The sequence below is a fragment of the Thermobia domestica genome, chromosome 16 (genome assembly GCF_964235325.1).
Source record: "Thermobia domestica chromosome 16, izTheDome1.hap1.1, whole genome shotgun sequence".
In the NCBI taxonomy this organism is placed as follows: domain Eukaryota; kingdom Metazoa; phylum Arthropoda; class Insecta; order Zygentoma; family Lepismatidae; genus Thermobia; species Thermobia domestica.
The window spans coordinates 84,334,708-84,358,192 of NC_137469.1; the positions used below are offsets into that span (position 1 = coordinate 84,334,708).

General features: G+C 37.0%; 1 protein-coding gene, 1 long non-coding RNA gene and 1 other non-coding gene across 3 annotated transcripts; 2 read left to right on the plus strand and 1 right to left on the minus strand.

The window, feature by feature from the left end:
- Positions 1–279: 279 nt before the first annotated feature.
- On the plus strand, positions 280–2,598 carry LOC145673212 (uncharacterized). The gene is made up of 2 exons (XM_081742695.1): positions 280–2,130; positions 2,232–2,598. Exon 1 carries the CDS (start codon positions 293–295, stop codon positions 1,841–1,843), a length of 1,551 nt encoding a protein of 516 aa, XP_081598821.1. The 5' UTR covers positions 280–292; the 3' UTR covers positions 1,844–2,130; positions 2,232–2,598.
- Positions 2,599–4,233: 1,635 nt separating this feature from the next.
- Positions 4,234–7,177, plus strand: LOC145673214 (uncharacterized). Its single transcript, XR_014128731.1, has 2 exons — positions 4,234–4,349; positions 5,059–7,177. It is a non-coding gene; the product is annotated as an uncharacterized LOC145673214 (long non-coding RNA).
- Positions 7,178–20,209: 13,032 nt separating this feature from the next.
- Positions 20,210–20,281, minus strand: TRNAD-GUC (transfer RNA aspartic acid (anticodon GUC)). The gene has a single exon. It is a non-coding gene; the product is annotated as a tRNA-Asp (tRNA).
- Positions 20,282–23,485: the final 3,204 nt, after the last annotated feature.

Here is a 23,485-nt window from a genome sequence, read left to right on the forward strand (position 1 = left end):
ATGGCTGGCCTACATTGAAAAAACCGAAGGAAAGCAAATCTTACATGCGGCTCGACAAAAAGAAGTGTTTATTGCGGGATTCCATGTTGATGGCTACTACCAAGATCCTGAGACGTTAGAGGAGCACGTCTATGAGCATGCCGGCTGTTTTTATCACGGATGTAAAGTATGTATTACTACAGGCCGTAATCAGCCCATCTATGGCAATCCAGAAGACACCATGGAATTCCGTTATGAACGAACGCAACGAAAAAATGCAAGACTGCGTGAATTGGGGTACATTGTACATGAAATGTGGGAGTGCGAATTTAAACAATTCTTGAAAGAAAATCCAGCAATGGCGACGTATCTGAAGAATCACCCGTACATGAACCGCAGACCATTAAATCCAAGATATAGCTTTTTTGGAGGAAGGACCAATTGCGTGAAATTATACCACCAAGTCGACGAAAAAGCAGGAGAAGTAATAAAATATTTCGATATTGTTTCGCTTTATCCTTACATAAATAAGTGTGCTAAATACCCTGTAGGACATCCTAGAATTTATCTACAGGGTGATGAAAATATACAACCAATAAATAAAGTCAATGGTCTGATCAAAATGACGATATTACCAAGTCGCCATCTTTATCATGGTCTCCTGCCTTACCGATGCAACAAGAAACTACTCTTTCCACTGTGTGCTGCGTGTGCCGAAGAAATGAACCCAGACCCTACAGCAACGTGTACGCACAACGATCAGGAGCGATGCCTCACTGGAACATGGGTATCATATGAAATACAGAAGGCAATAGAATTAGGATATCAACCGGTGGAGATCTTTGAAATTTGGGATTATGACATTGAACAATATGATCCCATCACGAAAACAGGTGGCTTGTTCACGGAATATATCAATACGTTTTTGAAATCGAAAATGGAAGCGTCTGGCTGGCTCAGTTCCTGCGTGACCGAAGAAGACAAATCAGAATTTATACAAACCGTCCTGGAGCGTGAAGGTATTGCATTGGATCCGACCAAAATTGAAAATAATCCTGCACGAAGAAGTTTATCTAAGCTTTGTGTTAATTCTCTATGGGGAAAACTTTCTCAGCGTACAAACTTTAGCCAGACCACAATTATTGATCGGCCGGAAGAATTTTATGAAAAACTCACTTCCCCCGACATTAAACTCCATCAAATTGTACCCATCAATGATACGATGTTATATGCGTTCTGGGAGTACAATGAACATGTGCCTGTTCAAAACCGAAACACCAATGTCGTGTTAGGTGCATTTACAACATGTCAGGCACGTCTGGAACTGTACAAGTACCTGGAAATGTTGCAGGAACGTGTTTTATATTTCGACACGGATTCTGTGATATTTACAGAAAAGCCTGGAGAGCCAACCATTGAACCTTCAACGTACTTGGGATGCTTATCGGATGAGATGGAGTCTTACGGCCAACGAGCATACATCAAGACATTTGTTAGTGGAGGACCAAAAAATTACAGCTTAGAAATATACGATCCAGACACCAACATCACCAGCTACATATGTAAAATTAGAGGATTTACATTAAACTACAATGCAGGACAGCAATTAAATTTCAACACGCTAAAAGAAATGATTACAAATCAATGCCGTGGACAAGTCACCATTACCATCCCCCATAAGATATGCAGGACCAAAGACCATACCATCGTCACACGCAAAGAAGAAAAAATGTACAGCATCCAGTACACAAAACGTCGATTTAAAGAACTCAATTCCTATGATACGGTTCCGTACGGGTACGTTAAAAAACGGAAGTTGGAACTGGAAAAAGAAGAAGATGAAGAAAAAACTGTAAATACTTAATGAGGCCGCCATTTCTTTTTTCCTTTTCCTTTTTTATCTCCTTAACCACAAAGCAGCAACACCAAGAAGAAAAAAAACGCAGTACCCAGAAGAGTTCATAAACCATCAACACCATCAGTGGAAGAAATGTAGTCATCTCGTACCTAAGGGGGAATCTTGACCATAAAGGAGCAACACCAAGAAAAATGCAGTACCCAGAAGAGTTTATAAACCATCATCAGTGGAAGAAATGCTGTCATCTCGTACCCGAGGAGGAAGATGGAACTAAACACCTCCATCTTTTACGAGTAAGTTTTATTTCTCTCTTATCAATATTGACTCGTTTTTATTGTTTCAGAAAAAAAAGAAATTCAAAAAGTAATCCGTTGTTTCTTCTTTTTCTTTACAGGATACGTCTACAACATTCGAAGATGATGACACGTCCAACATATTCATTAAACTAGATCCTGCATTTATTATGTTAATAAACTTGTATGAGAAAAGCACATACCTTTCGTTAAAATACAACAAGTTGAAAAAAAATATGTTTTATTATTTCTTGAAACCCTGAACACTTGTTTTCAAATAAATGGTAATCTTGAAAATTTAAGGTGGAAAATATATCCAAGATTTGGTTTAAATGATTTTCTTCGAAAAATTAATTAAAGAATTTTTAGTGTCCAAAATTTGGTTTTTAATTTAGTTGAAAAAAATTGATTTGAAAATTTTCAAATGTGGTTTACATCTTTAGTTCGAAACTTGTTTTTAAAAATTGGTTCGAAATTTTTTTTAAAAATTTTTAGTTCGAAAAATTTTGATTTGAAAATTTAGTTCGAAAGTTTTTAGTTTACAATATTTTTTTCGAAAAATGTTTAACTTTTTTCGATTTTTTTTGGGTTCGAAAATTTAATTTTTTTTAGTTCGAAAATTTTTTGATTTGAAAATTTGGTTCGAAAGTTTTTAGTTTAATTTTTTTTCCGAAAAATTTGTTTAAATTTTTTAATTCGAAATTTTTTTGAAATTTTTGTTTCAAAATTTTTAGTTCGAAAATTTTTGTTTAAAATTTTTTAGTTTTGAAATTTTTTTTAGTTCGAAAAAATTTTAGTTTAAAATTTCTTGTACTCTGCGGAACCGTTTCGAAAAGAATCGGAGCAGTTTAGATAAGAAAAATCTGGCAACACTGTTTCCATTAATGAAGCGCTTACTGAGCGTTTAAAAAATCGCTTAAACTCACAACAATGTGTTATAAGAAATCTACAAGCGACAAGGATGGACCCCTCTTTCACCATTGTTACTTCCAGAGACATAGGCTACTAATTCAAGGACAGAATCTCCATCAAGGTAAAAAAGCTGGTAATCATCTTATCTGTCAAAGAGAACGATAATATTTAATGTAAACTTCAGTACAATATCATGATACCATAAAAGGGTTATTTAAGGATGGGATTGAACCCTCCACGGGAACTTTAAGGTACCAAAAAGGATAACCATTAAAAGAGAACAAAATTCTAAAATCCAGGTCGAGGGTGATCACTGTCATATCACGTAATCTAAAAAAAAATTGAATTTCTAGCATTGGGGTGAGGGAAAGATTATGTGACTTCTATCCTCCAATCAAAATTGAGGTACCAAAACATTCATCTTATCCATAAAATGAAACAAATGAGTGAGGGATTTCCCCACGTTATACCATGTAATCTGTTCACCGTGTGATCATGTGACTTCTATCTTCCAATCAGTATCGTAATACCAAACCCAGAGCCTACGATCCCGTGACCTCTATCAACCCATCAGCATCGTGGTACCAAAGCATTTATGTTATCCATAAAAGGGAACGAATTTCAAATATCCCAGGGTCTAAGATCACGTAACATCTGTCAACCAATCAGAATCAGGTATCAGAGCACTCATCTTACCCGTAAAAGGGAACGAATTTTTTTTTTTAATCCCAGAGCCTAAGATCACGTGACCTCTGTCAGCCAATCATCAGCGTGGTACCAAAGCATTCATGTTACCCATAAAAGGGAACGAATTTCAAATATCCCGGGGTCTAAGATCACGTGACATTTGTCAACCAATCAGAATCAAGTATCAAAGCACTCATCTTACCCGTAAAAGGGAACGAATTTCAAAAATCCCTGGTGAGGGATTTCCCCGCAGGGTCGTCATACCACGTGACCTGGAAATTTGAATTTCCCGCGTGGGCGGGGCCTAACGTCACGTGACCTCTATCAGCCAATCAGAATCGAGAAAATTTTTGCTGACTCGGCTGGACATAACGGGGGGCCTACTACTGCTACGGACTTCTGTAGGTGAGTGGGTCACAACAGAAATAGGTTAAGAGGAATTTAACCACAGTTACACGATTCATATAAAAGACTGCCGTAAATTTGCTTCGGGGTTCAGTTTGTACAGTGGAGAAGCAAGGCAGTTGTTTTGAAGAAGTCTCCATCGTTCGGAACATAGAGATGGATCTCTCCTGCCCATCAAAGGTTGGATCTTCTGGTCTCTTCTGCCGAATAATATTGTAAGTGACTATCCTTCTACTTATCCTATAATTTGGATAAATGATGAATTGTAATTTTCAATAGGAAATGTTCAAAATTCTTACCATGTAGTAGGAAATGTCTCCCATCTAATTCATAAATATTCAATTAACTACCTTTCACTTTTTAATTAGTTATTAATTTTGTAACTACATTTAATTTGTCATTATATTTCAATAAATCATTTTAAATATACTAGCAACCCCTTTAACATCATTTAAATTTGTTTCCATTATAATTAAAGGTGTATCTTATTTAGCAGTGACAGGCATTTTGGTTAGCCAATGCTCTTACCAAGATATTTCAATTACATTTGCTAATGACGTAATGGCTAACAAAGTTAAATATCTAACCGCAAAAGAAAAGTACACCACAGGACGCTGTAGAACAAGTTGTTGCAGAAGTGTGGGAGAAAAGCGAATTTTCGATGCTTCGAGTCCTTGAAAGGACTTGCATCTCGTGAGAGAAAACAGAATGTAAGAAAAAATAGCACTGTACTTACTTTGGTCGGAAAGACAACATTGTGTAGTATGTAAATATGTCAAACAGGTACGGCCACGTGGTACTGTTCGGGTTAGAGATAAAAGTTGTCACGAAGCAACGTTCGTCCCAATATCGGATAGGAAGGGGTGCTGAATAACAGATATCCGATATTAGGCAGCATGTACAAGTTCTTTTCTGTTGTTTCAGATGTTCCAGAGGAAGAATGGAACTAACAATGTTCCAGACTGTTGAAGCGGTGAAAAACCATGAAATGGGATACCTAAAAGCAGCTAAAACATTCAACGTTCCTCGCTGTACACTTGAAAATTACGTGTAGCATCAACAAAAACTGTAGAGGATCTCGTGTCAGTTTCTTTAGGACGAAAACCAACGCCCGGTAAGATGGAAAATGAATTAGTAGAGTACTGCAAAGAAATGGATAGACTTTTTTACAGACTGCGGCGAAGAGATATTCGTATTTCAGCATACCAACTAGCAGTAAAAAACAAAGTGAATCACAACTTTGCGTAATGAAACTATAAGACTTAAGTTGAAAAAATATTATTCAAATAACCAATATTGTTTAGAATTAGCAACTATGTACGTAAGAAAAATATACGTATTAATTAGATGAAACAGGTTTCTTTTTAAAAATAAGTAATTAGAAAAAACGATTAAACTTATCGTGGACTAATGAGGTTCTCCGCCAGTCATGTAGCATAGAAAGTAATTAGGAAAGCAAACAAAGCTGTTACGGAGAACCTCAGGGTCTAAATGAGAAAAATTATTGCATATAAAAAAGGTAAGAGGGAACCGAAAGGGAGGAAGAAATCAACTAATACAGTCGGAATCCATCGTTGAGCTGGACAACATAGGTGAACACTCAACAATAACTCTGTAAGTTGTATTTTTCATTTTTAGGCTCTCATTTAGGCTCCAAGCTGAGCGCAAGGTTTCCCCAGTAATACAAAATTTAATTTGTATTTTTATCTTGTAATTATGAGAAATAAACCTTGCTTGTTGTTCATATAAGGAAGAAATGTCACTCTATTAAATAACTTCATCCTTAAAAATTTTCGTACTGACAGGCACGCATTTATTTACAAAATAAGGCATTAACTAAAAGAAATGTATAAAATTTATTGTTACTCGCGCTTGTGTAAAAAGCAGACGTAGAAAGCTAACAGTATGTTGAACCAAAAATAAATCCTTTATTTTTTGTTTGGATATTTTTGTGGAAAAGTGCAAATTTTCCCCTCAAAAAGGAATGTGTGTGTGTGAGTTATTGAACACGTGTGCCGTTGCGAATTGACCTTGAGGGTGCTGATTTCAGAAGTGATTTTTTTCTCGCGCTGTGATTGGCTGTTTTAGAGCCCCAGGAATTTGTTTATACTATTAAGAGATTTGTACAATTAGTATGAGTTGGGATAGGGAAAGGGTTGTGACAGTGATCGATGTTAGTGAGTGGTGTAATGAATGATAGTTAATAGTGACATTTTTCCCGATGGATAGCCTGAATTTTGAGTGTAGAACCTACCTGGTTGGTAAGTAAAACAAAGAAATTAGTGGTGTAATTTTGCATGATGTGGATCCGTCTTATTTGCGCAGTGTAGGAACTAGTATATTGACATAAATAAATTATTTGTTGTATATTGATGTTTTTATTATTTAAATGGGAGACGAAAGCGGTAACTTAACTGAAGTCCCAGTATTTTTAAGTTTACGTGATGTTAGTTTATTTGATCACAGATATGTATTGAGGAATTGTTTGTATTTGGTGACAAATGCAGGATTGCTCTCTGTTGTAATGAAACTATGAAATGAGTGAAAAAAAAGTTAGCTCATTCTTCAAGAAGAAATACATCAAAAAAGAATTTTTGACATTATTTTCTAGTGATAAAAAATGTATGTGTATTTAAGTTAGATAACAAAAAATTTTGGGATAAACAGTCACACTTATCGTGGACTAATGAGGTTCTCCGGCAGTCACGTAGCGTAAGAAGTAATTAAGTGAACAAACAAGGCTGTTACGGAGAACCTCAGGGTCTGGCTGACGAAACTAATACAATATAAAAAGGTAAGGGAGAGGTCCAAGGATCATCTCGGAACAACCAACGGATCTCTCAGCAACCAACCAAGATCTGCAATAACATGGGTGGTATACCAGCATACTTAATGTAAGTTGTATTTTTCATTTTCATAACTTGCTGTCATTCATATACGGCTCCAAGCTGGAAGAATGGTCTCCTGCGAGAGAACATAATCTAAATTTGTAATTGTAACCTCTAATTCATGAAAAATAAAGTCTTGCTTGTTGAAAAGGAAATTAGTAATCTGTTAATTGTCATCTGACAGGCAAGAGATCACTAACTACCGTATTATTTTAACATGGCTCCCAGACGAAAGAATACAGCTGAGGCCCTATATTAAATGACAGCAGTTTTCTTTATACCAGACATATTTTTTTTATTTTCTTCCTTTTGGACGTTTTTACAATAGTGGTATAGTTTTTTCAGTGCATTTGCTATAATTTTTTTTCCTTTTTTTGTTTTTGGTTCCCCAATATATTTTTGAGTGTATTCTAGTTCCCTATAATGCCAATTACACGTAGTCTTGCGCAAACCATGGACATAAACGGTCACGTAGTAGCCCCGCAGTCTTTGATGACTCTTCCTGCTACCTCCAATAACCTGCACGCTAACAGCACGACACCCCATTCTATAACCTCAGAACCTGTAGTTCATACTCCTTCCCATACAGTTTCACAACCTTCAGCCTCTGTCACGTTAGGCTCTGCATCCGTTTCGGTTAACCCCAACTCTCTTACAATATTTGCGGGCACACCTTTTGAGAGAGCAGACTTGTTTTTAACCAATTTTGAACGCACAGCGAAAATATATGGTTGGTCAGAAGATAGGATGAAAAATATTTTTTCGTTGTGTCTAGCAGATGTACCCTTGTACTGGTACCAAACCACTGCCGGGTTAGACGCTTTGTCCTGGACAGAACTTAAAGACAAATTTTTAAAACAATTTGGTCCTAACAACTTACCTATATCAGCCACAGAAACATATAGGTCTAGGATTCAGGAACCCTCGGAATCTCTCTTGCAATACGCCAAAAAATATTTGTCTACCCAACTAGAAAACCCGCCTAGCTTTAATGAATTTTTATTAGATGCTATTACAGGAATGCTGCCACATCATATAGTTAAATTCTCACAAAAAACAATTCACAACTTTGAAGAGTTAATTACTCTAGCATCTACTAGGGAACGAGCCATTCGTTTAATTGCACTCTTAATTTTGATTTTGAATTCTTTAATATTTTAATTTTTTGACTTACGGTACATAGCTCCTTAGGCAAACATATGCTATCATGTGACATGCCAAATAGATATGTTGTTGTGCTCTGTGTCATAGAAACAATATCGAATTATTTTCAATTTTTTGTAATAATTTTGTTATCAGTTTAGCATAGTGTTTGTTTGCTAGTATACATGTTTTCTTATACACAATCGCTCAAAGTAGACTTAATTATTTATCTCAAACTACCGCCTGCGTCTCTCGTTTTCGATCGTATAATACATAATTATAGACTTGCTTATTTATCTCAAACTATCGCCTGTGTTTCTCGTTTTTGTTCATATTGTACTAACATAATTAACCTTGGTACTCTCAACATTTGTTTTTCGTACTAAAAAAAACTCACTAATCATCCTCAGGTGAATCCTATTCATTTTTCACAACAAGTATATCTTGCTCGAATAATTTGTTCAGTTTCAAACCATAAACAGTACTGACAAAATTGAGTTGAAACATACTCACTAAACGTGGCGTTTTGGGGAGTCGCGTCACGAGGGTTTGTATTTGAATTTCCTCTTTTGTCAGTAAATCATGCTTTTACAATAGACCGAGGTAAAAATATCCCTGGAATTGGGGTGTGCAGGAATATTTTACCGCCCCATATTGGTCTTCTTTGTGGGAGGAAGGCTAATATTCAATTCCTGTGCTTAGATGATATAGCCAGTATCTACGTTAATTTCATTATTATAGGACTTACCTGAGACATCACAATCATATCATTATAGGCACAAAACAACACGAGAAATCACTACATCAGCACAAGTTAAATCACTAACAATAACATTTACGCACAGGCAATCGCACTCTCACGAGGACATAACATCACAGCACACTTTTCAGAAAAACACTTTCTTCCACTACAATTCTAATCATAACATTTCATCTAATAACGGTTGGAGTGTCATTCTTTCGTTTCTGGGTCATTAACCACAAGTAAACAAACACAGTTGCTGCGAAAACTTCCTTGTTCTTATTATATAATATTTGTCAAAAATCAAAATATTTCTCAATAATAATACTTTAAACGTATCTCTACCATAAATTTTCGATATTGTTCGACTTTACCTTACATTGCAATACGACAAAAACACGAAAAGTTTAAAAAAATAATAAATATATAAAAAAAACTAATGCAATTTCTTTTGTCATTATGCAACTGCAAAGAGATGTCACTGCAGGAGGCCAGTTCCTTCTCCAGCAAAATGTAGTCCACCAGCATGGGCACATCCTTCTTCGAGATGGTCCAGTTCCAGATGCTACGTCCAGCCTCTACAAGGGCCAACTTCCAGACGTTCCTGTACCAGCATTGGCCTGCCCGCTTCTGTTTCTCCAGCACCTCTCACTTGCAGATCCAGCCATCTTTCTCCAGAGCCACAACACCTAATGGTCAACTAGTCCTTGCAGTTATGCCGAGCTTCTACGTCAGCTGTTCCAGAATCACCACCACAACAGCCAGCATCTCCTCCCGTTCTTGTTTCACCACGGATACATTGTCACTTTCATCATTTAGCAGCACCTTGGCTCCAGTTGTTGTTGAAATGTTCCAGTGCCACAGCTGTCCCATCATCATAAAGGTCCAGGGTTCGATTCCAGAACTCGGAAAACCAATCACCGCAGCTTTAGCTCGCCTCCAGTCCACACGACGGACACCGAGACGCCAAGCTGTTTTTCATCCGTCATCAACGGTCCTTGGTTTGGCCAGGACATCGTTAATTCGCAGCTCCCAGCAAAAGGTGACGCCCAAATGCCACACCAAATGCGTAGCTGTTCATCATCCTTCACTACGGTCCCGAGTACATATCAAGAAGAGGACCATCTATAGGAACCACTATCGATTGCCTACTGTCAGTCGCAGCTCTCAGCGTCTGCATTTACACAGGCCCAGTTGCAATTCACATCATCTACCATTTCATTCAGTCTTCACTTCGATTTCTGTGGAGTGACTGGGGACATTCTTCGTTTATCGATGGCCACGATAAGGACAATTAGAAGACCCCCGTTTTTCACCTCCCAGTGTTCCAAGTGAGACCACAATCATTCAGGTGGACATTATGTTCACCCCCCAGTGTTTTTCACAATGTTTAGTGTTTGTCAATTTATTCAATGTTTATTCGAACTAAGAATTTAAAAACTAATGACATACGCTAAAGGTACTGTTCAGGAATTTTTCTTCCAGTTGGTGTGGTAATGTAATGAAACCATGAACTGAGAATTTAAAAAATCATTTTTTCATAAAAATTATAATGGCAATTTGGTAGGTGAAGATGGAACTAAGTTTTCTGTAATATTTTAACTTATGGATACATGCATCACATTATTTTTAAAAACTCACAAGGACAGTACTTGTAATCAAGAAATCGTTGGAAGCAGAAGCAAAATAGTCAAGAATCACCTGTAGTCAAATAACATTGCCTGTCAGTAGTAATTAACAATTCGGATAAAATCATGAAAAAGATGAAAGTAAACCTCAGGGTAAATTAAAATTCAAAAATACTTATTTTTACATCATTAGATAACAACAATATTTTGTCAGGAAATGTAATTAGGACTTTCCTAAGATTTTGTAAATTTTTATGTTGGCTTTTGGCAAAGTTAAAAGAAAAAATAATTAAGGCAAACAAGGACAATAGTCCATATAAAATGACCAAGTTTGCAACTAAAAAATGATTCTGCATTCTGGGTCCTGTATCCAGAATCGCAATGGAATGGTCTATACGAAATTACAAATGCCGCAAGAAAGATCATTGTCCGGTCAAGACCAAGCGAATTATGCAATGAGGTAAAGTATGACTACAGAGAACTTTAACTGTCTATTTTGCATGTGACATGAAATTAGGAGGTCTCTGAAAGTGACAGGCAGATTTGAATGTTTAAATATTTAGCTTATTTCCGTTTGGTTAAGCATTGAGTAAAATTATAATGATCTGTTATACAATTAATCAGATATACTATGTCTGGTTATGAATTTAGTACTCTTGGATGTTCACTGTTAAATAATTTATATTGTTACAAAAATATCCACTATACTACCATTGTAAGTCAGTTGTTTCATTAATAAAATATTGTCATTTTGTGACAATAAGAGATTGCAACCACTAGTTTAATTTCACTCTTTAATTAAGGTACAAATTCGCTATACCTTTTGTAATTGATATAACACAATTTATGAATTGATACAATTTATTTTGATTTTTATTTCTTTAATATTTTAATTGTTTTGACTTACGGAACATGGCTCCCCGGACCCAAGCCCACAACAATCAAAAGATTACGCGGATGGCTTGCTAGTGTTAATTTTTATAGGAACCACATCCCTTTCATCTCGCAAAATCTTGAGCCCCTATACAAGGCCCTGCGGGGGAACCCAAGAAAGCTACAATGGACCCCTGAGATGGATAAGGCATTTGAAAACATGAGGCAACTTTTAGTTAACCCACCTGTACTACAGCTTTACAGCGTAGAAAACACAGAACACATGGTAATGTGCGATTCGTCAACAGATGGCGTTGGTGCCTGTTTGTTTCAGAGAAAGATAAGAGAAAAAGACTATCACGCGGTATGTTATATATCGGCAAGACACCCACAACGCATAAGACCACTTCCTATACATAATTTGGAATTATTTGCCATATTCTTTGCACTAACAAAATTAAAGAAATGTTTATTAGGCCACCACTTCACTTTAGTAACAGACAATAAATCATTACTGGCACTAAAATCCACCACACAATTGACGCCAAAAATTTTACGGTGGTTGGAACAGATTAACCAGTATGATTTTACATTGCTACACGTGCGCTCTGCCCACAATCCGGTAAGTGATATGTTAAGTAGGAATCCATTACCTTTCGATGAGACAGATTTACAGCTATGAGACGTGGACGTGCATCCCTATCATCTGTTAGCCTTAGACACAAAAACAGACATAACTCAACTGCAACGTAATGACCCATATTTTTCAAAAATTATCACCGCACTCATTACTGAAGACAGGACGAACAAACATTATGAGACTTGGAATAAACAATACTTCTTTCAGAACAACCTATTGTATCGCAAAATGTATTCCCCGACCCAGCCGCGCACTTTACTTTGTGTACCCAAAATTTTGCGTGATACTATTTTTGATGAATTTCACAACAACTCGTTGATTCATCCTGGGTACTTGAAGCTATATTACCTCATTCGTAACAAATATTACATACCGAACTTAAAAAACTGGCTCCACAATAAATTACAGTTCCAGAATATCCGAAATTTCACCCATTACTATTAACGATACAACCTTACCTTGGAGCAGTTGGATACTGCTTGAATACTCAATACCTATTAGTACTTCAATGACGTCATTACAATTTCTCATAACGATTACTAACTCGGTATTTCTTGTTATCCTCTACAGACGGTTTAAATCCTTCCAACTTTCGGTACCCAGTTCGAATCCAGAAGCCATTCCCTTGACACAATTACATTAATTTTTTTCTCTTATTTTTTTTCAGAATGCAATTTACCTTCTTACTTCTATTCCCTACTCCCACTTTAGCCCTTTCATTCTTTGATATCACACTACTGACAGTCACACCTCTAACACTGTTATTGCTTCTCCTTCTAGGAATATTCTGTTGCAAACGGTACTTAGCGTACAGAACCTACCTTCGTATACAAACACATACCCCCATAGCATTACGACACCTCCCACCTACAATCCAAAATTCCACAGTATCCCAATACCCACAAACAGAGTCTCGCGTTCCAATCGCACATCCTTCCTATACCCCCAGACGCAATTTTAAAAAAAGGTCTCAATTTAATATTTGCTCTTAAGCTTATCTCCAACAAAATTACAACGCGCATCTTGAGGATTCCATTTTACCATTTTCCTTCCAATTAATATTTCCAGAAGAGGACCCGTCTTAGACTGCCCTTTGACCTTTTCAAACAAAATATATATAAATAATAAAACAAAAAAATAATATTTAAAACAAATCAAGAGATAAACTACATATTCTCTCTTTTGCACTGAAATACTCACTATAACAATACTGAACCTCAAAAATAATTATTTCAAATAGAAACAATCTGGTATAAACAATAATGTGAAAAATACAACAATCCTTTCTCACCTCTACCGTATCCCAACATCCCTTTGCCACCCTTCAACAAGCAAGGCACAGCAAGGAACCAGGAACCTCCACCGCCGAAGTTCCAGTCCAATTGGAGCCACAAGAAAATCTCCCTCGCCTGGATGCGTCAACCCTACTGGAGCCACCAGGAAATCTCCCTTGCCTAAATTCGTCAGCCCAACTGGAGCCACCAGCGGCAAGCCATACCCGTGTTCAACCTTGGAGGAACCAGAGTTGTCGACGCTGCCTGCGCTCCCTGTCTGTTTGAAGCCACGGGAACTCTCCCATGCCTGAGTCATCAAGTTTGTGACAGTGTGGACTCTACGTCGCAACATTACTTGTCCCTCACCGTCACAACTCCAATCCTAATTTTGTGTGTATCTTCGACTGTGTTGCCAAAAAGACTTAAAGAACAGAAGCCATGAGCAGCGGCCATGGATGACACCCAATTGCCCTGCGGCTCATCAAAGCATAAAGGTCCCCAACAAGGACTCTACGTCTCAATGTGTTCAGGATCCAAGAACACTAACAGATGTGAACTCTTTTTTGTTTTATGTATATGTGTGTGTATACCAATAGACTACTAGTGTTATAGTGTCAGTGTTTATAAACATAGTGTGGACAGAACTATAAGTGAAAAAAAGTGACACCACTACGGTGATGTTCAGGAACAGTTCATCAGTGGGGGACTGTAATGAAACTATGAAATGAGTGAAAAAAAGTTAGCTCATTCTTCAAGAAGAAATATATCAAAAAAGAATTTTTGACATTATTTTCTAGTGATAAAAAATGTATGTGTATTTAAGTTAGATAACAAGAAATTTTGGGATAAACAGTCACACTTATCGTGGACTAATGAGGTTTTCCGGCAGTCACGTAGCGTAAGAAGTAATTATGTGAACAAACAAGGCTGTTACGGAGAACCTCAGGGTCTGGCTGACGAAACTAATACAATATAAAAAGGTAAGGGAGAGGTCCAAGGATCATCTCGGAACAACCAACGGATCTCTCAGCAACCAACAAAGATCTGCAATAACATGGGTGGTATACCAGCATACTTAATGTAAGTTGTATTTTTCATTTTCATAACTTGCTGTCATTCATATGGCTCATTCCATGTCAAATGAACCAATATCAGATTTTATGGTTGCCCTTACATCATGGATTTTCTTCATATTTTGTCTGTGGGTAGATACCTATGAGAAATGACCACAGGAATATTTGCAGATTTTTATCTCTTAAACGGACCTCAGGAAAAATAAATGAAAATCTGGCATTTTCCGAGACTTCTGCCGCGGAAAAATCGACACGTAATGTTAAAAATCCTGTAACTCCCTTATTTTTCGGCCAATTGAAGTGTTTCTGGTGTCAAATTAAAGCTAATAGTCTCTACTATTCAAAACTACTGTTGAATCAGAAAAAGTGGTTCATAGAAAAGAGATACAAACTCTGAAACACAATTTGTATGATTTATATGTGATTTTTGTAAAAAATCATATCTGCTAAATCACTGAAAACACAACCTCCACATTTTTACCTCAGATTCACCTAAATATGTATGTTCAATAGTGCAAAAATGAAAAGGGTGTTTTTTGTGGTTTGTCAGTAAGAAATTATAATGCAGGGACACGACTTATGGCACGTTATTAACATTTAACATTAACATGTTATTAACTATATAAATGTTGCATTTTGTTGGAATGTTTACTACATTGGTTACATTTGGCTTGGTTGAGATGAACGCGTAACGTGCAAAAATTAATATATTGAAACATTATTTTATGAATACGGAAGGATATCATAAATATTGAAGGAAGTCAATTGCAATGACATTCTCGCTCACTCACTCCCCATCACACATACCCACGTTACTATTACTAGTGGGTCTAATGACCAGGTGCCTCACGTGAATTTCAAAAATTGCGCCGTATAGAGTGGATGGCCGCCATTTTGAAAGTTTGCCGCCATTTTGAAACTGTACATTGGATCACTTGATTGTTAGATACACCAAATTTTATATGTCTTTTGCTTCTATTCTCATAATTTCAAGTCAAAATACTGAAAATTACGACCTGGAGTGTAGATGGCCGCCATTTTAAAAATCGACCGCCATTTTGAAAGTTGACATTGCTCCACTTTAATGGTACGCACAGTAAATTGTATATGTCTCATGCTTCTATTCATAAAATTTCAAGTCGAAAACCCGAAAACCGCCCTATAGCGTGGATGGCCACCATTTTGAAAATCTGGCCGCCATTTTGAAATTTTACTTCTGTTCTATTCTATAAAGCAAATTTCGAGCGTCTCACGGTTCTTACCTCAAAATTTCGTGTTAAAAGACTGGAAATTGCGCCGTAAAGAGTAGATGGCTGCCATCTTGAAATTTTACTTTTGATCACCGCCAAAATCTATACAGCAAGTTTTGGGTATCTCGTAGTCCTATCCTAAAAATTTCGTATTAAAATACCGAAAATTGCGCCCTGTAGCGTGGTACAGACAGACATACAAACAGACAGAGACAGGAAAATCCAAACGCAGATCGAGTCCAAGTAGGAGCCTCACTAACGTTCGGCAATTAGTTTATATATATATACAGTCACTCAGTAATTAATATATATAATACTCACTCAGTGTATATATAATTACAGTCACTCAGTAACATTATATATATATATATATATATATATATATATATATATATAATGTTACTGAGTGACTAATTTGGTATTTTGAAGTTACTCTAACAATGTTACAAATGGAACCAGGTGACCAGTGTTCGGTTTGCAGGCAGTATGAGGAATGTGAGGAAGTTCCAGACAGGAAAGTAACTTCCGTGTGTGATATGAAAGCAAGTGATGTGGAACTTATCAGACTTAGAGCCAAATGTTCTGACTTGAAATTTATTTGTGATTTCCATTTAAAGCAGTATTGCAGTCTCTTTATGAAGACAGGCAGAGAACATGCATTGATCCTTTTCAAAATCATAAGAAAAGGGTAGTGAAAAGTTTAAAATCTGTTTCGCTGGCATTTTCCAGAAGATTTACAGATATTGAACTAATTCCTGGCACAAAATTGTGTATATCTTGCAGGAAAGCAGTGATAGCAAACAGCAGCAAATCGGACAGTGAAATCAACTTTGATTCTGATGACGCTTACGAACCAGATGAATCTGTCTCAGAAAAACTTAATAAAGCGTGTGAATTACTTAACTGTTCACCACTGAAAGCTACCAAAAGAAAAGTGGACAGAAGAGGCACATACTTAACACATAAGGCTAGTCGTCTTGCTGCCAGTTTCACAGGGTTAGCATCAAACGCTTTTGGTACTGAAGGGCCCCAGTCCTGTAAGAATGAGTTGAATGAAGACAAAAATGTAAGGATTGTGAAAGTCTGATGGAGAGACTTTGCGCAAAGTTTTCTGCCAGCAGTGTTGATGAGAAAGTCCAAATATTAATCCTTGTCCCTGAATCATGGAGTATCCAAGACACAGTGTCTTATTTCAATACCACTGTGTATTTAGCAAAAAAGCAAGGAAAATATTACAAAATATCACAAAATTTTGAGGTAAGAACCGTGAGACGCTCGAAATTTGCTTTATAGAATAGAACAGAAGTAAAATTTCAAAATGGCGGCCAGATTTTCAAAATGGTGGCCATCCACGCTATAGGGCGGTTTTCGGGTTTTCGACTTGAAATTTTATGAATAGAAGCATGAGACATATACAATTTACTGTGCGTACCATTAAAGTGGAGCAATGTCAACTTTCAAAATGGCGGTCGATTTTTAAAATGGCGGCCATCTACACTCCAGGTCGTAATTTTCAGTATTTTGACTTGAAATTTTGAGAATAGAAGCAAAAGAAGCAAAAATTTGGTGTATCTAACAATCAAGTGATCCAATGTACAGTTTCAAAATGGCGGCAAACTTTCAAAATGGCGGCCATCCACTCTATACGGCGCAATTTTTGAAATTCACGTGAGGCACCTGGTCATTAGACCCACTAGTAATAGTAACGTGGGTATGTGTGATGGGGAGTGAGTGAGCGAGAATGTCATTGCAATTGACTTCCTTCAATATTTATGATATCCTTCCGTATTCATAAAATAATGTTTCAATATATTAATTTTTGCACGTTACGCGTTCATCTCAACCAAGCCAAATGTAACCAATGTAGTAAACATTCCAACAAAATGCAACATTTATATAGTTAATAACATGTTAATGTTAAATGTTAATAACGTGCCATAAGTCGTGTCCCTGCATTATAATTTCTTACTGACAAACCACAAAAAACACCCTTTTCATTTTTGCACTATTGAACATACATATTTAGGTGAATCTGAGGTAAAAATGTAGAGGTTGTGTTTTCAGTGATTTAGCAGATATGATTTTTTACAAAAATCACATATAAATCATACAAATTGTGTTTCAGAGTTTGTATCTCTTTTCTATGAACCACTTTTTCTGATTCAACAGTAGTTTTGAATAGTAGAGACTATTAGCTTTAATTTGACACCAGAAACACTTCAATTGGCCGAAAAATAAGGGAGTTACAGGATTTTTAACATTACGTGTCGATTTTCCGCGGCAGAAGTCTCGGAAAATGCCAGATTTTCATTTATTTTTCCTGAGGTCCGTTTAGGAGATAAAAATCTGCAAATATTCCTGTGGTCATTTCTCATGGGTATCTTCCCAAAGAAAAAATATGAAGAAAATCCATGACATAAGGGCAAATGGCATTGGTTCATTTCACATGGAATGAGCCATATAAGACTCCAAGCTGGACGAATGGTCTCCTGCGAGAGAACAATCTAAATTTGTAATTGTAACCTCTAATTCATGAAAAATAAAGTCTTGCTTGTTGAAAAGGAAATTAGTAATCTGTTAATTGTCATCTGACAGACAAGATATCACTAACTACCGTATTATTTTAACACTGTATCAGGAACGAATAATTTTAATCTATTTTTCGCTACACTCACAAACTTGCCATCCATGTCAAGTTGGTAAGAGTTAGAATCAAGCTTTTTTAATAATCTATATGGCCCGTTGTAAAGTGACCGAAGGGGACCACATTCTTCTTTACGCGTTGCTAATCTTTTAACTAAGACTTGAGATCCTGGAGGAAACTCCGTGGGACTTTAATTTTTTTCACTTTTTTCTTTCAAACGTTGAAAGGCTTCTTCCTTTATATATATATTCTAATAGATTACGAAACTCATTCAGCATGGCTAATCTGTCCGCAACATCCGTGGGTGGATCAATGGTAGGGAGAATATTTTGCAAAGGAGGGCGCGGTTCACGTCCGAATAAGATGTACAAAGGCGATACAGCATAGGCCGTGAGGGGGCTGTGGCTGAGGGTCGCTCTCGCCCTTCTTAAGCAGTTTGGCCACTGTCGCCAGTGGTGTGACATCATGGTGCATGGACCATTAGCTACTATAAACTGTATTTTCGTATAAGTGTACCAGTGTCTGTGAATAGAACAGTGGGACGACTTAAGTTTAAAAATATAAATATAACTATAAATCAATATCGACAAACACTACGGTGTTGTTCAAGAATAGTTTCTCACTAGTGGGGGACTGTAATGAAATTATAAGACTTAAGTTGAAAAAAAAATATTCAAATAACCAATATTGTTTAGAACTAGCAACTATGTATGTAAGAAAAATATGCGTATTAATTAGATGAAAAAGGTTCCTTTTAAAAAAATAAGTAATTAGAAAAAAAATGAAATCTTTAAGTTCTACGTCCCACGGTTATGCCGGTTAGGCTAACGGAGACGGTGATGATGAGTGATGAATGAAATGGTGGAATGAAGAAAGTGGGAGGAAACGGGAGAACCCCGAGAAAACCCACGCACACGGTGTTTGTCCACCACAAAGTTAATAAGTAATTAGAAAAACGATTAAACTTATCGTGGACTAATGAAGTTCTTCGGCAGTCACGTAGCATAAAAAGTAATTAGAAGAGCAAACAAAACTGTTACGGAGAACCTCAGTGTGTTGTATAATCAAAAAGAACTAATTATTTCATTTTGTTGGAATATTAAAATTTTTACCATGTATATGAACTCAAACTTTTTCTTGAGTGTGTACTCAGGTAAAAAAATAAATTTATTTTGAAAAAGTGAACGGAAAATCCAAGGACACAAACACACTACAAAATAACACTAACGTAGTTAAGCTCTTGGATTTTATCAAAACAAACATGATGTTTACCAAAAGTAAAATCATATAAATAGTCTGGAAATTATACATTTGTATCTCAATCTATTGTCACGTACCCGCCAGGAAGGACAAACAAAAATCTCTTTCTTTGTTATCTTTAAGCATTAAAATCAGCTCAAGATATGGAAATGACTGAAAACGACGGAAACCAGTATGCAACCGAATAAAACCTGACCCCGCATGCTAACACCCAACCTTCAAATAAATGACTATTAAAGTGTTTTAGTAACTAGATAAAACGAAAAAACAAAGATAAAATTCCAAATAAAAAGGTGGGTGGCAGCAGCGGGGGCATCTCACACTCACTCTCACTCTCATCGCCGTTCTCCACAGTGAATCTTCTCGACAAAGTGATTGAAGAGCTGACCTTCCTGGAGTATGGGACTGAAACCTGCAGTGTAAGTCATTTTCTCTATCCTCTCTCTGATTTATGAGCTGTGGATTTGGGTAGCAAAGTCGGTATCCCGTGAGGGGATAACTTACTGTAACTCACTATACTACCTGTAATACAATAGCCAATAAACCAGTTACTGTCTAAATTAAAATAATTCCTTTCAGTAGACAACATTGCCACTTAAGTAGTTTCTGTAATTGTCTCTTTTGAGTATTGAAAAGATAATTTAAAGGATCGAAACATGGCTCCCCGGCGGGGAATCGAACCCCGGTCTCCCGCGTGACAGGCGGGGATACTAACCACTATACTACCGAGGAAGGTTTTCGTGGTGGGGTTGGTCTGAGTGATGGGCAAACCGTTGAAGGCGGCGATATACAAGAAAAATGGAGACGGAATTGGCTAAAGATAAGATGAATTGGAAAGATAGGAGGGAACTATGTATGGGGAAAGCATATTCTTCTGGAATCCAACTCGCCCAACTAGGAGGGTTGTAAGTGTGAAGAGTGGGTGAAACGGGGGAAATTTGCTTGCTGAAATTAAGGGGAATGTTGGTAAAATTAGGATAAAAGGGAAACAAGCGATCAGCGGGAAGGGTAAATAAGGTATGATTAACTGATAGCATATGGTGTAATAAAATGAGTCGTGGGTTGGTAATACTATGGAAACAAAGAGAAGGACGTTGGATTAAAACTGTAGTGGATGTCGACAGTGAATGATCACAAGGTATGGAGACCCTAATGGTACTAGTGTCCTGTGTGAGTAATGGTTGCTGGGTACCATTCGGGGATACGAGAAAAAGTGGAGAAGGGGGGTTGGTTAAGATAAACTCTTTGCTAGATAGCTGTAGGATAGAGAAAGGGTGGTTGTGGGTACAAGAAAAATTGCAGACGCCGTGAAAGAGTCCGGTTATTGTGGGGAAACGTAAATGATGCAGGCATGTGGTGAGCTGTGAATTTCGGTTCGAAATTACCGGGAGTTGACATAGAAATGGCCGAGGGGAATAAACACAGGAAGGCAAATCTGTTTTGTAAAGGGGTATGGTATGCGTAGCATTAAAGAGGGCAAGATCTGTGGGTAAAGCAAGCGAACAGGTTTCATTTCGTGTGGCGACCGGGTAAGTCCTAATACGGAATAAAGTAAAAGAAGAAGATAGGGGCAAAACCGGAATACGTATTTGCAAATAGACTTTGTCTGGAGTGACATGGCACTGGGTGAGCGGCATTGAGTGTATTAAATGAGGCGAAAAATATGGCGATATTTTGAGATCTTTTGTGGACAAGCGAGTGTTGAGTTTAGCGAGATCATTTTGTAAGGTATTGATGGGTAATAGAGTAGTAGGAAGCAAATTTCGATTACAGTTTTCGTAAATATTGTTGAATATATCTAGGTGAAAAATTTCGCTTAACTTATGTAGTAGAAGGGTATCAATCTGAAAGAATAATTGTATAAACGACAAGAGGTGTTGTCGATTACTCGATAGTTGAGCCGTAAGGTTTTGTTCATCGTCAATAATTCGACGGAAAGCGGTTTGAATTTGTGAAAAACCAAGCCGTGTCTCATTGGCGAGGCGAGAAAGGGAATATGAGAAATTATATAAGTGTGAATGAACCCCCATTTGTTCCTGCTCTAGAAGTTGTAAGTATGTTTTAAGTTCATGTTCATTTGTAATAAAACTCGAGATCTGAGATTCTGTAGCTGTTCCTGTAAGCCAGTTCAAAAAATTACCTAAAAATGGTAGAAGGGCACGGGTAGTGCGCGGTTTTGGACCGACAGTAGCGAATTTGGTTGCGTAGGTTGCTTGAAAGATATCAGAGGTAAAATTGTTGACAGAATGTAAAAATTCTGTTAATGTAGTACAGAATCTTGATCCATTGTCCGGGTTACATGGGACAGTAATGTCAGTGGGGTCAAACGAAGGTAGGGTGAAGGAATAAACCAAAGGTACCATATGAGTGTGGGGAATGGCATGTGCAATCTTAGTATACTCTGCGCCAATCGATAATTCAACATGGCTGGGTGTCAACTCTAAACCGTGAATACAGAAAAGCCAAGTCGTTATGAAGGCTCTGAAAAAAAAGAAAAAAAACTGTGAGATGCGTGGGACTGTTTATTTATATATTAATAAATAAGTTTATTCATTTTTCCATTAGAGAGGAAAGAAAGAAAATACATGTAGACGGGGCTCTAGCCCCATGGAAACCCGTATGTGATACGTATGTTGTAATTCGCGGCAGCAATTTACCATGTGTTGTATATTATTTCATATTATTGGCAGCTGTCTAAAATGTAAGTGTCTGAGAAAAAGAAACTACAGAAATTGTTGCAAGGTCTTGTCTAAATAAAGAAAAGCTTGCTTCATAGAACAAAGAGAAGGAAAAAAAAACGTTGTTATTCACTATTGCCAAGGTGCTTTCCGTTAAAAGATAATGTAAAGAATTTGCTAGTTTGCAGTGGAAATACGTGAAAAATAGCTGCAGGGAACATAGACTGCGAGTGAAAGTATGTACTAGTTGCTTACTAAATCAATATCGACCTTGTGTTGGTGCCTGAAACTATGAAATGAATATATTTAAAGTGAAGTTCGGAGTGGCAAATCAAAGGTGACATCGATAATTGTCATCAATTATCGATACGGGTGCGTTTAGCCGCTTGTATTTTTTTTTCGCGTAATGCGGTGAATCGTGTAACAATTGTTCCGTGTCTTGAACCAGATGAAGAATGGCTGAGGGTAAGTACTTTGCTTTTGTGTTTTTCTTTTCTTTCTTTCTTTTCTTTTTTTTCTTTTTGTTATATAATTATTTGCCGAGTATGGCCAGAAAATGAAAGATACCTCCCCTGAAAGGAGGTATTAATCTGTACTGTATATTTGATTAGCATACCAAATGTTCCTATATATGACTGAATGATTCCTGATCACAAACGTGACTGTTATAACCGAACGCGCCAAAGCGAGAAACTGAAATCTGATATGGAATTTGTGACAAAGAGTACCACTATGGAGTGATTGAGGGAGCTATGGGAGGGACGGGTGGGCAAAGCCCCCTTCGTAAGCGAACATATAACCTCTTATTCTACATTAAATTGAAGTATAGGTGTGAACGTTAAGGGACCAGTACTTTATACGGTTTCTTTGTGTTTTTCTGTTTGTGGTGTTTTTATTCTTGTTAGCTATTTCTATTTTTTCTGTCTTTTAATTTTTATTTTTTTAATATATTTTTTTTTAAACAAATCATAATAATTTGAATTATGATCGAATGAGCGTCACGTGTGACTGCGAAAACCGGCCCGTCGGTAAGAGGGTATCGGAAAGTAACGAGGTTGTTGCAGTGGCGTATTTGGTGGTTCGGGCCGCCCCTCATCAGAAATCGAACGACGCCCCTCATTCACTCTCTCTACACGTGAAGTGTTATGTAGTGGTAGAGAACGTGCCGTGTCCTTTCTGTCCTTGGCTTTTTCTTGTTTGTTGTCCGAACTATTTTTTTAGATGGTTATTATTATTATTATTATTATTATTATTATTA